Below are 17,726 nucleotides of genomic sequence, written 5' to 3'. Positions count from 1 at the left end.
CTCACCCCAAACCAATTATAATCAAAAGATGATTTTAAAATGTACTAGTCCTTGATTGTAATGAGATAGTTCAACATTTTCTTCTCAGATTAGCTGTCAAGAGTGATTCTTACTTTGAGACAAATTACCGAGGAGAGTTTAGGCACAGGAACAGGGGAAAGAAGAACCCGAAGAAGGGAAATGTAATTCCCTCATAGCTTCTCTCATTAAAGCGTAATGCTGTTTGCAAGGGAGCATGAAAGATTAGGCAGTTACATGTGGGAAGTTGCAGAGGCTGATTCGGTTCAAGAAGATCTTCACTCAAGCATCCTCATGACCTGTTCTAAGGTAAAGAAATGGGTTTCTAGGCACACTCAAAGGCAGGTCAGTTCATTCAATATCCATCTTAGTAACATCTTAAGCCTGGTTCACATGGGACGATTTTAAAATTGTCGGCCGATTTTCCAAACCTGAGAGACCCCACACACGGCGATAAAAAATCACGGGTCTAACAGTTTTGGTCATACAGTGTGTGGTGTGCAGCCACACAGCAAAATCAACACATCACACACGAACCGATTTGACTCCCGAGCATTCCCAGGTCAGATGGGAAATCTCGCAAAATCCCTCGAGATCAAACGTGACTTCAGAGTAAACAATCATGGCGGACGAAGAGGATGCAGTGGCCATAGTTTGTGCTTTGTTTGTAACCGAAAAAAAAACATAAGAAAAACAAGAAAAGGCGATGGTCAAAGAAGTGGAGACAAAGTCCTCCATCTCCGACGTCCACCGGACTTTCTGGTGCGCCAAGCCGCCGGCTGTCTTGCCACCTCGTCACCTCGCTTTCTGATTGGCTACACGCCACAGTCCAAAGGCTGCGTGATCGTTTGTCCTCGGGGGACACCACACACGAGAAGAAATCGGGCCAAATAAATCCAACATGTTGGATATCCCCGATTTGAGATCGGAGCGGTCCCGACGTCCTTCCGAGCGGAGGAGAGCAGTCTTAACACACCACACACGGCAGGAATATATGATCAGATTATTTTACGATAATCGGAGCATCCTTAAGATTGTCGGAAGGTGTCAATCGGGGCTAAAATCGGCCTAATTATCCTGCCGTGTGAACCAGGCTTTAGTAACATCTTAGTAACAAATATATATAAACCTCTTTAGTTCACGATGGAAATTTGAGCTTGAGTTTAATCTCATATTCAGTCTCCCATCGCAGACGCAAAGTCAAACATGGATCGAATGAAAAGGTGAACTTGTACAATTGATATGTGAAACAGCTATTATTTAATTTAGGAGCCTTTAGGAGACACGCTTCAGGGGTCTTTTAATGCATAAACTGCAACTGCATTCAGTAGACAAATGATGTTTTGCAGTGATGTTTAAAATGTTGCTAAGCCTCTAGGAGCTTTTATACTGGGTGTGTTGCACTGTTGCTGCAGGCTAAGGCAGACGGTTTCAAAATCATACCCACGGAGACCCAGAACACCAGTGGGTATTTTTAGACATTCCAACGTGCCCTCGGAGACCAACTCACAGATGTGCTAGTGCTCTCAGCACACACACACATACACATTCAAAGACTAACTTTTATCAGGGCATACACTTCCTCCGTTTTTTACACTTCCGTCATTTGAAGACTTTTATTCATGTTTTGAGTGCATACTCATTCAAACGTGTTCAGACTCAATTAATGCTCTATATATGGACTGGAAAACACTGATTGATGTCCCAGCTGTGCCTAATATATGAAGAGAATTTCATCTCTTCAGCAGCATGGAAATAATTATAATCTTTTCCTCACTCTTATACAGTCCTGAATGGCAATTTTATGGCTGGTATATAAAAATATACATTTTTATAGGTGATGTTTTTATCGTTTTTTTTTTTTTTTTTTAATCTGTTGCAGACATTGCGGCTACATTAAAGCAAAGCAAGATCCAGATGAAGAAAAAATGCAGTTTCAGAATGGGAGAGGTACGATTGCCAAAATAGCACACACACAAAACACTCATACATAATAGGTTGTCAAAACAAACGGTTGTTTTTAGAGGTAGCATAAATGTAAAAGGTCTCTCTTCCAGTCCTGGCTGTGAGAGTGCAATATAAATCAAAAACCATCATGTTCAGCCTCACTGTAGAGTTTATCTTTTCCAACTTATTTAGAAGGCTGTTTGGGTTTATGGTCCGGTTGTATCTTGGCATTCATTTGGACTGAAAATCCCTGTGTGAAAATCATACGTGGTCTTTTTTAATTTTTAATTTTTGCAGTGAAACTGCCAGGAAGCAGGACGTATATTCACCCCCACACTTATGAGGACCCAAATCAAGCCGTCCGAGATTTTGCCAAGGAAATCGATGCCTCCACTATACGTATAGAGAGAGTTATAGGGGCAGGTGAGAGTCTTATTCTTCTATACATCAAATTGTGGAAATAAAATGAAATAAAATGTGTAAGCGCAGTTGTGAGCTAATGTATGTCAAAGAACGGAGGTTTCTATTTGAACTCTAATTATAGAATGTCTGCCAACTGTAATCCTCACACACAAAGCTGTTGTTTGAAATACTGAGCTGTTAATACAGCATATCTCTGTGTCTGAACTTGGCTTTGAAATCTCATTTTCCTCAGCTTATGCTTTCTCTGTCCGTGAGTGACTGTTTCTCCATTTTACAGACTTCTTTTGTGTGTTTTATCTTGGTTCTTTATTTCTCTGTCTCATTTCCGATTTCTCTTCATCTGGCTGCAGTAGTGTGCAATAGAGTTATTTAGGGCTTTAGGAGCTCTGAATTAAACAATACCATGGAGAAATATACTTAGATTCTTTGTGTGAGAACAGGGGACGCGTTTAACTCAAACATATTTGACGTTTGTGATGTTATCCACCATATAACGGAGCTTTCCCAAAACAATATATATCTTTGTATACGGTATGCCGCTAAACTGTATAATTGTTCTGTCAATGGTAATTCGTTTTTCTACAAAGCAATTCTAGTTTTATGTTACTCGTAGCATTCTACAGCCCCTTTCTTCTCACTTAATAACATTTCAACAAATATCAGAAACATTTTTGTCTTGTTTCTCAGAAAAAATAAAAAAAACTGTATACTGTATATCTAAACATCCTTAAATTGTGTACTTGTATAAATAATTTTCTTACCCTAATGGCAAAATGCTTTTTTATAATAAGCATCACATAATTTTGTATTTATGATTAAAAAAATTAAATAAAAAACTAAATGTGGTCAGAAAAAAAAAAAAAAAAGATTATTTTTATATATTTGGTCATTTTAATGTCCAATTCTCACTATTAACAAACAATTATGTCTTTTGCCTCAATAAATTCCAAATTTGCTGCTTTTTAACAGTTTGTAAGGTAGTTGTTAAGTTTAGGTACTGTGTAGGATTAGATATGTTTACATTTAAATTTCATTTAGCTGTTTATCCAAAGCAACTTACAATTGCTATATATATCAGAGGTTGCACGCCTCTGGAGCAACTAGGGGTTAAGTGTCTTGCTCAGGGACACATTGGTGTCTCACAGTGGATTCGAACCCGGGTCTCTCACACCAAAGGCATGTGTCTTATCCACTGCGCCAACACCACCCCATGTATAATATGGTCATGCATAATATGCGTTTTATAAGTACTAATAAACAGCCAATATGTTAATAATGTTACCATATATTTTAACTGACGGAAAAAAAAGACAGTGAGCACAGTCAAAGTGTCCAGTCAAGTGAATTTTATTTACACACATTTTCCTTCATAATTCCACCATAGTCTGACCCTGATGTGATGATAGCTGTGTGTCACTTCTCAGGTGAGTTTGGTGAGGTTTGCAGTGGCCGTCTGAAGCTCCCCAGCAAGAGAGAAATCTACGTGGCCATCAAAAGTCTGAAAGCAGGATACTCAGAGAAGCAGAGGCGGGACTTCCTGAGCGAGGCCAGCATCATGGGCCAATTCGACCACCCCAACATCATCAGACTGGAAGGAGTTGTTACCAGATGTAAGTGACTGACATGTACTTTTATCTTCACCTTCTCCCAATAGCTTTTAAAAGATGGATTGAAAAGTTAAAGTAAGTACATACACCTCATTGTTAGCACTGAGGGAAAAATAAGCTGTTCTCAAAAGTGCTTTAAGAAATCATTGTGCGGGGATTCAATTGCACAGTTGAGTTCTTGGCTCGATACAATTTTTATACAGCGTGGTTGAATAGCACAAGTGTGACAGTATATGATTATTGTGACTACACCAACAAACCTTTTCCGCCACAGCGGGCACAAAGTGTTTTCATGGCGTTGTGATTAAGAGCCAGATGGAGGTGTGATGTACTCACTGACGTGCTCAGCCTTGGGGAGGACAGAAACAGAGCTCAACTGTTCCACCTGAATGGCTCTGTTGAGTTGGATCCGACCACACAAGAGGGTTGGAAGACAAAGACTCACTACAGCAGATGTATTGCAGAGCAAGCCTATTATCTCTAGAATCCGCTTTTCATTTGGAAATGGTCATTTGGATACTTTTGATTAGGGAATGTTATGCAAATTTAAACCTAAGTACAGTATTAAATGACTAATAAAATCGGCGCTTGACTCATTCCGCACTGTTTGTGCTACAGACAGTTAAAGGTAGATGATAAATATGTCTTTTTTTAAACCGCCTAGCAATTAAATTCCTAAAACCACCCCAAAATCTAAGTAAACATAAGAACTCGCCCAAAACTGCTCAGAACACCTTAGCATTGCAGTTTTGACAATGATGCGTGGAACACAGTCAGACTTTCTTCAGACAGTTTGATTGGAATTTGAACTAATTCTTAACCTTTAACAGTCTTTAGTAAAGTTTTACAACAGTATAGATAAGATATAATCAGTATTTCATACAAATTCAGCAACATGAAGAACATTACAGTTTAACATTTTTAGAAAACATGGAAATGAAATGGTGATCTTTAAATAATGTCCTGTTCAGATTAAGTAAACTAGGCTTATTTTAACATTCTTACAAGCAAATTGAAATCTTTTAGGACATATTTTTGTTTTTCTTTTATCGCTTGTTTCTCGAATCTTCAACTGCCGTTTTGCACTTATATATTTGTGGCCTGATGGCGTTGTCTAAATTGGATCTTAATCGCATACAGAGATAGACTAGCACAGTGTTATGTGTGTTAGAAACCTTTCAGAGTCTCATTATCTCATCAGTAATGGGGGAGAGCTTATCGGAGAACTTCAGCTTTCACCAGACACCAAACAAAAACCCTTTCTTTCGAGCATCATTATGACTGAACAAACGTCTGCGGCTCCGCACTACCTATAGAGCACAACAATGAAAGTATGCATATTTATGACTGCATGAATATTAATCATTTAAATAGTTAATTGGATGTGTTTTAAGTGTCATAAATATTCAGCAGCGCACATATGAACAGCGACGTCTCGACATTTCTTATTCATTTTTCGCTCTGTTCTCTCTTAATGTGGAATGCTAATTTTGACCTTTTGTTAGAATTGGTTTGTGCAGTTTACAGAACTATTTTCTCTGTAAATCGAGTTTGCTTTTCATTTTGAAAAGGCAGACGCTGCCTAATTGCCTGTCCTCTAGTTATAAGTGGTGTATTTATGTTCTGAGCAAATATCAGGGGCTCGGGGTTAAAGCTCAGTTCAGTGTCCTCGGAGCACGCAGACTCTTTGGAAGAACAAAGTAGCGGTTTAAGTGAGAGTAATGCATTCAACATTGGGCTGCACTCTGACCTCTGTCTTCGTGGAATAGACCAGTCCTCTGTTGGAATCTAAAATAAGCCTGCTTTTGACAGGGTAAAAGAGAGTTTAGGTGAAGATGTAGAGAGGAAATATTTGACATTCTTAGAAAAAAAAAGAAAAGAAAAAAAAAACCTTGCTACGTGTACTGCGTTAGGGTAACTGAGACTTGTCATAGCACTTTGCATTTCATTGCTCTTCTGGTGGTTTTGATTGCTTCTCTTCTAATCATTTGTAAGTCACTTTGGATAAAAGCACCTGCCTAATGACTTAGTATAAATGTAAATGTATTGAGGTGATAACTAAAACAAAAAAATAAATAAAAAAATGTATAAGACTCCATAGACATATGGAGGGGAAACAAAACTGCAAAAAAAGAAAATAGCAAAACACTACACATTTACTAATACTTTATCTAAAATTAAAATAAATTAGGTTCAAAATAGTCATAAAAAACTATAGTAATATCTCAATGCTAAATGTGTGTTCGGTGTGTTCTGCTCTTATGTTTACTAAAAGAGATCATGAAACATTTTTTTTAATTGAATTCTCTAATGAAACAATTTCACAGATGTTTACATATAAACATTTAATTTACACAACTGGTGTTTAATTTTTGTGAAATATAGTGATTTTAATTTTGACTTGTGGAATATACTTAATTATCTTTAATAAACTTAACTTAAAATAATTGAATGTTATATAACATGTTGTGCTCTTATGTTTAAGACTTTATTTCTCTTATGTACTAAACATCTTAGAGATTCTGAAAGGGTAAAGTGATAGTCATGTCACTGTCCATATGGCTGCATGTATTCTGGCCTTGGGGGTTGTGAATAGTCGCACGTATGACAGCGGAAAGAGGCAATTTCACAGATCACTGCTCAGCAGGTCAGTGGCTGCAGGGCCGAGGAGAGGGCAAGGGAACAGCAGGGACAGCTCTCTAACCTTTCACTCCAAACAGTTATTCAAAACATCTATTTCTAACAGCTCCCAGCATTCAAATCTTTCCATTGTGATTGCAACTCACTGTAGCAACAAAAAAAACTTGGAAATATCAGCAAATTTGCAGGCATGAATAGACTTTTAATACATTTAATTGGTGTTCATGGTTTTGTTTTTTGTGAGTCTTTATGAACTCATTATAAAACATTATTAAAATATCATGTAATCTCGAACATCTGCAAAAGTAATGGAAAAAATCATAAGAAACCATTTGTGATAAACAGTGATCAACAGCAGCATTTCACACACTAAAAAAACAACAACATCAAATGAAATTGAAAATGCTGCTGGAAACACTTTTGAATAATGACTCAGATGAGTTGGTAAATCAAGTTTTAACTGGTTCTTTGAATAAACAGAATGAATCTGACTTCCCAATGTTATCCTTCAGGGCTAATTTTAGTGATGTACACAAAGAAGCCTTTGTAAATGTAGGTTTTTCTTGTGTTTTTCTTTACGCTTGTGGCCTCAGCGATCAACAAATCAAAAACAGAGCTCCAATCAACAGTGCTTTATCAGAATAATGTTCCAAACTCTCCCTCTCGCTGTGATTGCTTCCATTGTTATGTAGATGGTTGGTTTGCTGCGACTAAAAGAAAGCTTTGGAAATAGCCCTTTTAATTGCTATCTCGTCATTTGTCAGAAAAGTTTTGATCTCTCCGTATCTCTCATTTCCTCCTTTATATGCCAACAATCACCTAATCTGGAACCATTCAATTTGGAGGAGGCTATCATCTCCTCTCATCGCGCTCTTTCCACCGCAAAGGATTTTCCTCTTAACGAAGTGGCTGCTATTTCGAGAAAGCATTCATTAAAACCAACGCTCCTTTGTTTAGGGGACAATGAAAGTTTAAAGTCTTGCAGAAACTCTTGTGGTAGATTTAGGGTTGCGATGCAGGGAACAGTGGAACAGAAGCTCAGTGCTAAGTACATCATGTGTCATTTAGTTAAAACACCATTTGGAAAAGCAATAAGATTGTAAAGTTGAAGAATGGCTCCTTGTGTTCTTATTTTCATAATCGTGCCCAAAGTGGGCCATCAGGACATCAACCTGGTCAATTTCTCTTTTATATTATAAGTTAGTTCATTGTATGTCAATGCAGAATAAATGGAGATATGCGTTCTGCTGTCACCACACTTTAATGCAGGGTGTAAAATCAATACTCTATTTGCAATAGGGGTTCTCACCCTAAAGATGAGCCAGCATTGAGAATGGGCCTGATTTGAGCTTGTTAAGGGGTGTCACTGTGGGGGTCCTGATGGGACGACTACAGGCCAAATGTAAAGCCTCTGGTTTGCTGCTTTACACACAAACATATGTTTACACACAACACACTCAAGCTGGTGTGCCTCCCTCCCAATACGCAATTACACAATCCACCTCATATCTGATGTCACAAAGCATTTTTTATAACTTACATGCTCTCTAAATGTCAAATCACCTGCAACAAAGGTCTGTTTCCTTTAATGATTATTCTACAATACCGGTTAGAAGTAAATCACAGGGGTGTTGCATTACACAGATGAGGTGTTATGTGATATTGATTACTTGAGTTTGTTGCAGGTATTCATTTTTTTTTTCCCGAACGTGCGATACAAACATGTAGGTCAGAAGGACTCTGTTGGGAATAGAATTATCCAGCGATTTTCCCCGGTAAGTACATATAGAGTTCAAGAGATTCTGTGCAAAATGCCTCTGACAGCAGCGTGCTGTGACAGCTTTATTTAAGTGGATATGGTTTTTAAGTCTCTGTCCTAGATATTACAACACAAGCAGATCTGGATCAATGCTTCCATTTTCACCACCTACAATGACTTTCTGTACTTTTATAGTCGCATTTACATTTTACATTTATGCATTATCAGACACACTTATCCAGAGCAAAAACAGTACAATAATCATATTTTTTGTTTTGTGTGTTCTCACAATGGAGGTGTGTTTGTAGATGTTTCTTAAAAGTAGCAAAGGATCAGAGTTGGGAAAATCATTCTATCAAGCTTTGAGGAAATTATTTTGTGTCTTGAATATGCATTTCTATTTATTAGTTTATTTTTATATTATTTTATTTATTTAAAATTTTTAGGTGGGTAATATTTGTTTATGTTTTTGAAAGCTCAAAGAAGTCATGCTCACCAAAGCTGCATTTATTTGATGTACTGTAATGTACTATATCTTATTCATGTAATGGAAACCATATTTCCAGTCTTAAATATCACAGAATCATTTAGAAATCATTTAGAAATCATTCTAATAAGCTGATTTGGTTTTCAAGAATCATTTCTTATTATTATCAATATTGAAAACAGTTGTGCCACTTAATATTATTGTGGCAACTTTGATACATTTTTCAGGATTCTTTGATTAATAGAAAGTTTATAGAAATATACATTTTTTTTTTTTTTTTTGTAACAATGTATTAGTCTTTACTGTACTTTTGAATTTAAATAAATGTAATGAATTCATTAATACATCGAAACTGATTTCTTTAGTGAGATAAGGAAACAAAATAGCATCATATGATATACCACTCTAAGAAAAAATCCATAGAGAAGTGTACAGACATTTCCTGTAAAACTAAAACACAGCACAATTTAATGCGTAATTTAAAACACAGGGAAAGCACTTACAAAAAAATCAATAAGGACAATTCCTTCATATTAACAGAACATTGTGTCAGACAGTTGCATTGTCTTCTGAAGACTGATTTGTAAACCTGCCTGCCTGAACCATATTTAGTGTCACCCTCAGGGTTTCTTGATCTTCACAGTATGTAAATCTATAACCGATCCTTCTGTTAAAGCTTTGTACCTAAGGCCACACTTAGTAAGCCACCGGTGACATTAACTACTAGTTCACTCCCATGTACACAGAGCTCATTGTAGACTGCTGCTATTCCAGCCATGCAGGGTTCATAAAGGGTTAAACATATTCGTCTCTTTGTAGAAACAAAGCAAAAAGAGAAAGCAGGTCTTGAGGGTGAAATCACAGATATGCCTGCCCTCTGTTCATAAGACATGTGATGCTAATGCAGGAAGCCCTCAATGAGTTCCATTGTGTGCTTTGAGATAGTGAACACCGTCTGCCCTGGATGAAGCTGCTTGTGTGTGCTTGTGGTTGTGCCGTAACCTTTTTATATCTCATCTGGAAAAATTGGCATGTCAGATGTCCAGAATGATCACTTGATAATGCATGAATTAGAGGGGAAATTAAAAGCAATCCCCTCGAGGTTGCCAGGGATTAATGTCAAGAGCAAATCTTTCAGAGTTGTTTTCTGAAGAGCTCATAATAAGAAGTGTTTTATAGTTAAACGCCTGCTGTAATTGTGGCTGATGGTTGTTTTAACACTTAAACCCATGTATAAAATCAACACTAGATGATCTTTCCAAAAGATTTACCAGAGCAGTTCTATTGCAAGACTTGACACAAAGTTTAATCAAGCTTTTAAGGTCCTTGCACATTGAGTCAGAAATTTTCATATGCTTTTTTTTGTTGGTTTTGTATTCGTCATCCTTTCCTATCAAAATACTTGCTATGGATGTGAAAACAGAAATATACCGGTAACCTGACTGTTTTTATTTTTTATTTCATAATTTTTTTATGATGGACGAACATTTCAGAGGCAGTGTGTAAACCTGATTAACACAAAACAAGGCTGTATTTATTTTTTAACGTGCAGAAATTTCGGACGAGATTTTTGGACTATGCAAAGACCTTTAGTATAAAATTAATTTCAGCTTTTGAAACCAGTTCTGTTCTGGAGGACTACAACAATAAAGCATATATGCTATCTTTTTACATTTTATTTAATTTTATTATTTCAAATAACATGTTAGATGAATTTTTTTTATTATTATTATTAAAATAAACTTTTAAACTTTCAACAAAAATTAGACATTCCATTAAATACTAATACATTTAGATTCATCCTGTAAAATACTAACTGAAATAAATATGTAATGCCGTTAATTCCTCATACCTGCTCACACAGTGTTAACTGCACGTACAGCTTGTGTTTTCTCTCTCTGGGTTCGGCTCTGAGGTCAGGGACCCGGGAGGCTGCCAAGCTTCTCTGATCAGATCCACTGCCTCGGCCACCCGCTCTTTCAGGATCAATGCCACTTGCCGCTTCAACTCACTTTCTGATAAAGCAGTCACACACACACACACACACACACACACACACACACACACACACACACACACACACACATAGTGACATCAGATGGCCACCCATCGGTGTTCCATTCCCAGAACACAGTGCGCTGTGGCCCATTCCCTCTCTTTCTCTTTCATCGGCTGACAGCTACATTAGTCTGCCCCTGAAAAATAAACAGAATTGCATTTTTTCCCCCTCTTTTTTCAGATGAGACATGGGGGTTTAGGTTTGGGGATGTCATGGAAGGCATTTATCTTGGTGAGATAGTGATTTAATTTTAGGTGATGTATAACCAGTCTGTTGCTGTGGTGATGCTCGGAGGGGGTGATCAAACCTGTTGTTTCAAAAACTCATATATATTTGTATACACACATAGACCTCACATCCCATGACTCGAGCACATATCTCTGTATTCCAGAGTGGAGGTTACCAGAATGTAAGTCATTTATCAGCACTGACGTGGCTGGTGTTTACATGTCCCTGAGAGAGACAGGGACAACAGCCCACTGCTGAGCACTAATAAACACTGATACACTGACACACATTCTGAGTGCTCATATTTTTTGGGAGTAGTAACCAAGGACTTTTTGCATTGAAAATGCTTATTTTGCATTGTTTGCATCCTAATTCTCTGCTATATCCATATTGCATCAACGTTGTTGTTAACTGAAACTAAAATGTTTTGTCAAACAACACATTTTGATTCTCACATGCTAACTGAATCAAATATGTCTACGCTGAAGTAAATAAACATAAAAAATAATGCATTTGAAATACTAAAATAAAAATAAAAGCTATAAAGAAATATTTCAATAAAAATCTAGTAAAATTACAAAACCACATAACAACATTGCTAAAAATAAAAATTAATTCTGACAAAATATTAAAGAATTTTAAAAGTATTAATAATACTATAGCAGTGTATAAATAACACTAAAATATCACTTGTTTTGTATGTCAGTTTATGAGTTATATAAATAATATTCAGGTCATCCATAAACTAATATTTGTAAAGAGCAATTTAGTGACTTAAAAGCAAATGAACACTACATCTCTGGGTGATAACGAGATGGCCTGTTTCCTGCTATCTGGCTCACTGTAAGCCCACTTGGCATTCAGTGTCTGTACATGAACCTATAAGCCTCCGCTCTAGAGACCTACTTATGCTTGGCGTAGGTTCATACACAGCGCTGATATGCCCCTTTAACAAGGGCAAACATGGTGTACACCACCGGAATCATACGCCCAAACTAATCAACAGGCACATTTGACACGGTCGTTTTACCCCAGCGGTCACGTTTGGATTCGTTCCGTCAAATCTGCACTTAGACATTCTGTCAAATGAAGCAAGGGTCACTAAACGTTGAACTCTCAGTGACCTGTGAGTGATGTATTCAGGTCAGAGGATTGAAAGGGATATGACAGAGCTTGTTAACCGAGACTCAACAAGGCACTAGAACATTTCTCTGTTTATTTCACTCTGTCGCTATATTTCAGATATCGGCTTGCAGATGATGCCCTGTGGTAGATTGGTGGCAGCAGTAGTAAAACTTATGCTTATTAGTGTGAGTGTGTGTGGAAGACTTAAATTCTCTTTCAAAACCCAACATTTTTGCCTTATATCTGCAGAAGGAGCTGCCTTATAAGTGCAGGTGTGCATGCAGTATGCCTTCTTGTGTTCAAAATAGGTTAATGGAATTCAACAGAAGGCACATACAGTTGCTAATGTAAACAATGAATATGTTAGTCTGTATGTAAATACTGTATGCTTGTCTGACCCACAAATACATGAATGGTTAGTTAAATGTTTCACATTCTTTGTTTCCCCTTTGATATAAACCAAACTAACCAGCAACAAGGTGAATCACAATATTAGAAACTTTGATTTAAAGCAAAGCATATTTGGAAATCCGACAAAAATACAAAGGTACAAGACACTGTACTTAACTGCTTTAATGAAGAAAAGAATATACAATCCCATGAAGCATTGCAAATGGCATAATCAAATGAAAAGTGATAGATTAATACAAAACTGTTGTTTAAAAGATGTTCATTGCATAGAAATAACACATTTCATGGAATCATGAATCATGAACACAGAATCATGGGTAATGTCGTTTTTCACCAGGAATTTGGTTGTTGAACACCCACAAAAAAAAAGTTGAAATAGTTTTGACTGTCAGCTTCAACAAAAGAATAATCTAAAAACCTTGTATCTCACAGTAGGTCTGTTTTCAGTTTTTGAGAAAATGAATGGGATTTTTACATTCAGAACCTGAATGTTGCACTCTATAGCTACTGTTTGGCATTAGCACATTGCTAAGCGAACATGTTAATCTTACAGAAATAAAAAGCAACAACAACAGATGTCACACAAAATGATTGAGTGAAATATTAAGAGAACTAATAAAGTGTATGTCCACAGCCACTTTTTTTTTCTATGACTAGTTGGCTAACTGGTTTTGCAGTTTTGCAAAGGAGACGTGCAATGCTATATTAGCATTTTGCTAAAATGAGACATTTAGAAGTCAACATAATTTCCTGACCTAGATTTTGGACCCTTTCTGTCAGAAATACTTATAATGCTTTAAGTTTTGTAATTGTTGGAAGTTAATGACCTTACACATGAAGAAAACTATGATGCTAATGTTTACATGCATGTTTCTCAGGCTAACCGGTAGACTAATACTTGTCTGACTTGATGATGGTTGTATTGAGAGAGGGCAGACGTGTTGCATTCATGTGACTAATACTTTGTTGTCTCAGTTTGGGTTTTAGAGTCATTTGTAAAACAAACTAAGTGCACTGTTGGACTTCAAAGATTACAGGAACTCTTCCTTTCGTTACCTGCCATCCATCACAACAGGTGCTATGGGCTCTCATCTGCTCTCACAAACTGTCCTGCCCGCCCATCATGGCAACAAAGCTTTCTAATTGGTTCTCAGTGGATTAGCCGGGGTTAATTAACTGCTTTCTTTGATGGTGGAAGGCTCTGATGAAGGTCTGTCATGCTGAATAATGGGGCTGCCTAGGATAAAGGCTGAAAGTGTGGCCAGAGTTTAGCCTTCTCTTTTCTCTCCTTCATTCCTGTGTTTCAGCATCTCAGCTATAAAGGATTAATGACACCATTACCATGATTTATTTCTTTGTGGATTTGTGTAGAATCATCAATCTGTTACGACATTTTATGTTTTTTCCTTCCATCTAGGCTGATGGTAAATCTTGTGTTTTTGTCTTTTTTTTTCTCTCTTTGTGTCTACAGGCAAGCCTGTGATGATTATTACAGAGTACATGGAGAATGGATCGTTGGATACTTTCCTCAAGGTGAGGAAGGCAAAACACGTGGCACAAGTCCACACCGATGTTCGCATGCCGTTTAAGATGCTGCCTTACATTTAATTACCTACAGCCAATAAACGAGCATCGCTCAAGGGTATAAGCCACGGATACCTCCCTGAAAGTCTATTACTGGAGGGAAATTAAGCATGGAATGGATGCCTGGTGGAAGCTGTGAGGATTCAGTTGCTCGCTGTCCATTAGGGTTTTGGCAGCCTGACTGTTGTACATCAAAAGTGCCAAGATTATAATAATCTGACTTTTGCACATTTGCAATACTGAACGTTTTTGCTTCATGAAATATTCATTTTTTTCGCCTTTGTTTTAGTAATCAGAAATAACACTTAAGCACGTATTCGAGTGAACATGTTGCAAATGTGTCTCATATAGAGACAGGAAGTGAGTAAATGAATTTGGTAGATTTATAATAAGGGTGCGCTCACTCCACCAAGCTGCCATAACGTCTCCCGCAATCCTCGCTAATTTATTACCGCCTTTGTCACCCAGCGGATCGGGCCACAAGGTTTTATTACAGGCAGCATAGATATGTTTTCCTTTAAGTCAGGACACTTTTTAATTGCCTACACTTTGAGAAAATGAAAATGAAATCTAACACCCTCCACCCCTAAAAAAGGGCCTGTCTGAGACTTTCGATCTTTCTGCAGCATACATAATGAACCCAATAAATACCCCCTTAGCCCACATAAAAAGTTAATATAATTATGGGGTCAGTTTTATGGCTAATAGCTCATAGTTCGGCCACCCAGCTACATGTGTTTAATTAGAGGACAGATCAGTTAAGCATCACTTACTAGTACAAAAACAAATGATTTCTCTCTGTCTCTATTTCTGTCTTTCTCTGCTCTTCCTGTAAGTAGTGTTACTTCTGACAGTAGATTGATAACATCCAGTTGATCAGACCAGACGATCAATCAGCGGCCACATTTCACAAAACACAGCGTAATTAACTTACCCACATTATGATGCATGAAATACTATACGAGCACATGTTTCAGATTGATATTGCTCCGAGGGACAAAAGTGAGGTTTTAACAAGATTAGTTTACTGCCCAGATATGGAGATTAAGGCGCTGGGCTAATTGCTCATTGTGAAGATTGTTTTTGAGGCAAAATGGATGGCCAGGCTCTTTTGTTTAGTCAACAGAACCACCAAATCCAGATGGTTTTACATTAATAAAGGCCTGTAAACATTATAGCAATTATGGCAGAAAGAGCTGTAAAACCAGAGGTCAGAGTCTTTTGCATAATGAATCAGAACTTAAGGCAAAACCATTAGAACTGTGAAAATGGAGTGTTTGATGCATGAAGTCTAGAACGTTAACATAAAATAAGCCTTCAAATATTACCTATAAGTGTCACCTACCAACACACACACACACACACACATATATATATATATATATATATATATATATATATATATATATATATATATATATATATATATATATATATATATATATATATATATATATATATATATATATAATTTAATATAAATTATTTTCGGAATAATGCAATGTAAAAATGTCAACAGAAATAAAAGTATAATATATGAATATATAGCAAATTGAACATATTACTTAATGTGTGTGTATATATATATATATATATATATATATATATATATATATATATATATATATATAATAGCTTATATGCACGTAATTTATGTTGTCCTTGTTACACGTTACATGCACTTACTATTATAATATCAATAAATTATGCATATTACGTGCAAGTAACCCTAAGCCAAACACGAATCCTTATCCTAACCGTATAGTATGTACATGTAGTTAATTCATATTACTCTGTACTTAAATTTATAATTGCACTGTAACAAGGACACCTTAAAATAAGGTACTTTATTTACCAAAATGTTCTATATTGCTAGTTTATGATATCTGATATTATATATTACATAAGTTGCTTCTGCATATTAAATTAGTCAATAAAAACAAAATAATGGTTCCGGTTACAACCAGTTTTGCATTCTTCTGCCACAGGATAACATTTTTAAGTTATTCAGACCTTTATTTTTAACAGTGTACACCAGCTGTACAATCTAAAAATAATAACAGATGCCTTCTGTTTCTCTTGCAGAAACACGATGGGCAGTTCACGGTCATTCAGTTGGTGGGAATGATGCGTGGAATCGCTTCAGGAATGAAATATCTGTCTGACATGAGCTACGTCCACCGTGACCTGGCGGCACGCAACATCCTGGTGAACAGCAACCTGGTGTGCAAAGTGTCCGACTTTGGCCTGTCCAGAGTGCTAGAAGACGATCCTGAAGCTGCGTACACCACACGGGTAAAGCACCTTTCCCCCCTCAAGGTTTTATTAGATCCTAGATTGAGTCATTATCAATTTTACAGAAACAGGGAATGAAGGAAGAACTAAACGGATAAAAAATAATGCTGTTTGTAGTATAAATCACACTTTGTGAGTATAATGATTGAAATATCTCTTATCTCCTTGAAAATGTCTTTTGAAAGTGTTTGATTTTGTGAAAGAACTTCACCAAGACACAGAAAGAAAGAGACAGAGGAGGGATGTTTGAGAAGCAAGTTGGCTTTCTCAGGGGTCAGTTTCTCTGTCAACCCAGCATGTATTAATTACATCCGTTTCTGACAGGACAACCGCCTCCAAACCCCCTACACTCGTTCCTCTCTCTCCTTCTCAGCTCGGTAATTGGTGAGCACCCTGTGGATGGGTATGAAGGCCAAGGGCATGAAAGAGGCATACTGTATATGTGTGTGTGTGTAGCCGTCGGTGTCCACTTGGGTGGACAAAGCATACACTCAGCAGGAGAATCTGTTGTCACATGCAAACAGGGGTGAAAAGTGCTTATACAACCCCGAACAGACCCACCCATATTGCTTTTTGATGTCCGTGTGTGCGCATCTGTGGCAAAATGTGTGTTTCACACAGAGAGGAACTCTTAAAATATAAGTGGCTCTGACATTCAGCACCCCTTGTCCCGTTGCTTCAAGTGGTGAAATCATGAAGAGACAAAACCCTCCAGGCCACACGAGGCAGCCATTTATGTGCCGTGACTTTATATAATTAAAAAATTGTAAAGATCGCTTTTTGAAATTCTCTGTAAATGATTTTACCCCATGGGTACCGCTGCCGTTCTTTGGCACTCTCATCACGTTTGTCTATACAGAGTACAGCCGGTTTGTCTTTTGTTTGACTTTGAATATAGAGATTAACTACAAACCACTGCAGCTATTTAAAAAGACATTTAGGAAAATACAGACCCTGCCATAGTGCTGGAATAGGAAAAGACAAATATTGTCTCTATTCTGCTGTTTATTTATGGGTGTTTCTTTACATTTTAGAAGATAAGCTCTACTGAAATACACTTTTCACACTACCATCAATTTTATTAGTCTACTAACAATGTCCAACAGTGGAAATTACATGGAAATAGAAATTACACCAGAATAT

General features: G+C 37.0%; 1 protein-coding gene across 1 annotated transcript in view; it reads left to right on the top strand.

Moving 5' to 3' along the window:
- epha4b (eph receptor A4b) overlaps positions 1–17,726 on the top strand; it is a 111,768-nt gene that overhangs the window by 84,774 nt on the left and 9,268 nt on the right. The window contains exons 9-13 of the mRNA XM_059501469.1: positions 1,901–1,968; positions 2,263–2,388; positions 3,813–3,998; positions 14,176–14,237; positions 16,374–16,583. Of these exons, the coding sequence (XP_059357452.1) occupies positions 1,901–1,968; positions 2,263–2,388; positions 3,813–3,998; positions 14,176–14,237; positions 16,374–16,583 (652 nt within the window). The remainder of the gene's footprint in view (positions 1–1,900; positions 1,969–2,262; positions 2,389–3,812; positions 3,999–14,175; positions 14,238–16,373; positions 16,584–17,726) is intronic.

This window comes from Carassius carassius, chromosome 20 (assembly GCF_963082965.1).
Source record: "Carassius carassius chromosome 20, fCarCar2.1, whole genome shotgun sequence".
NCBI lineage: Eukaryota > Metazoa > Chordata > Actinopteri > Cypriniformes > Cyprinidae > Carassius > Carassius carassius.
Note: the sequence above shows the minus strand (reverse complement) of the source record. Positions and strands in the feature narration are given on the sequence as shown.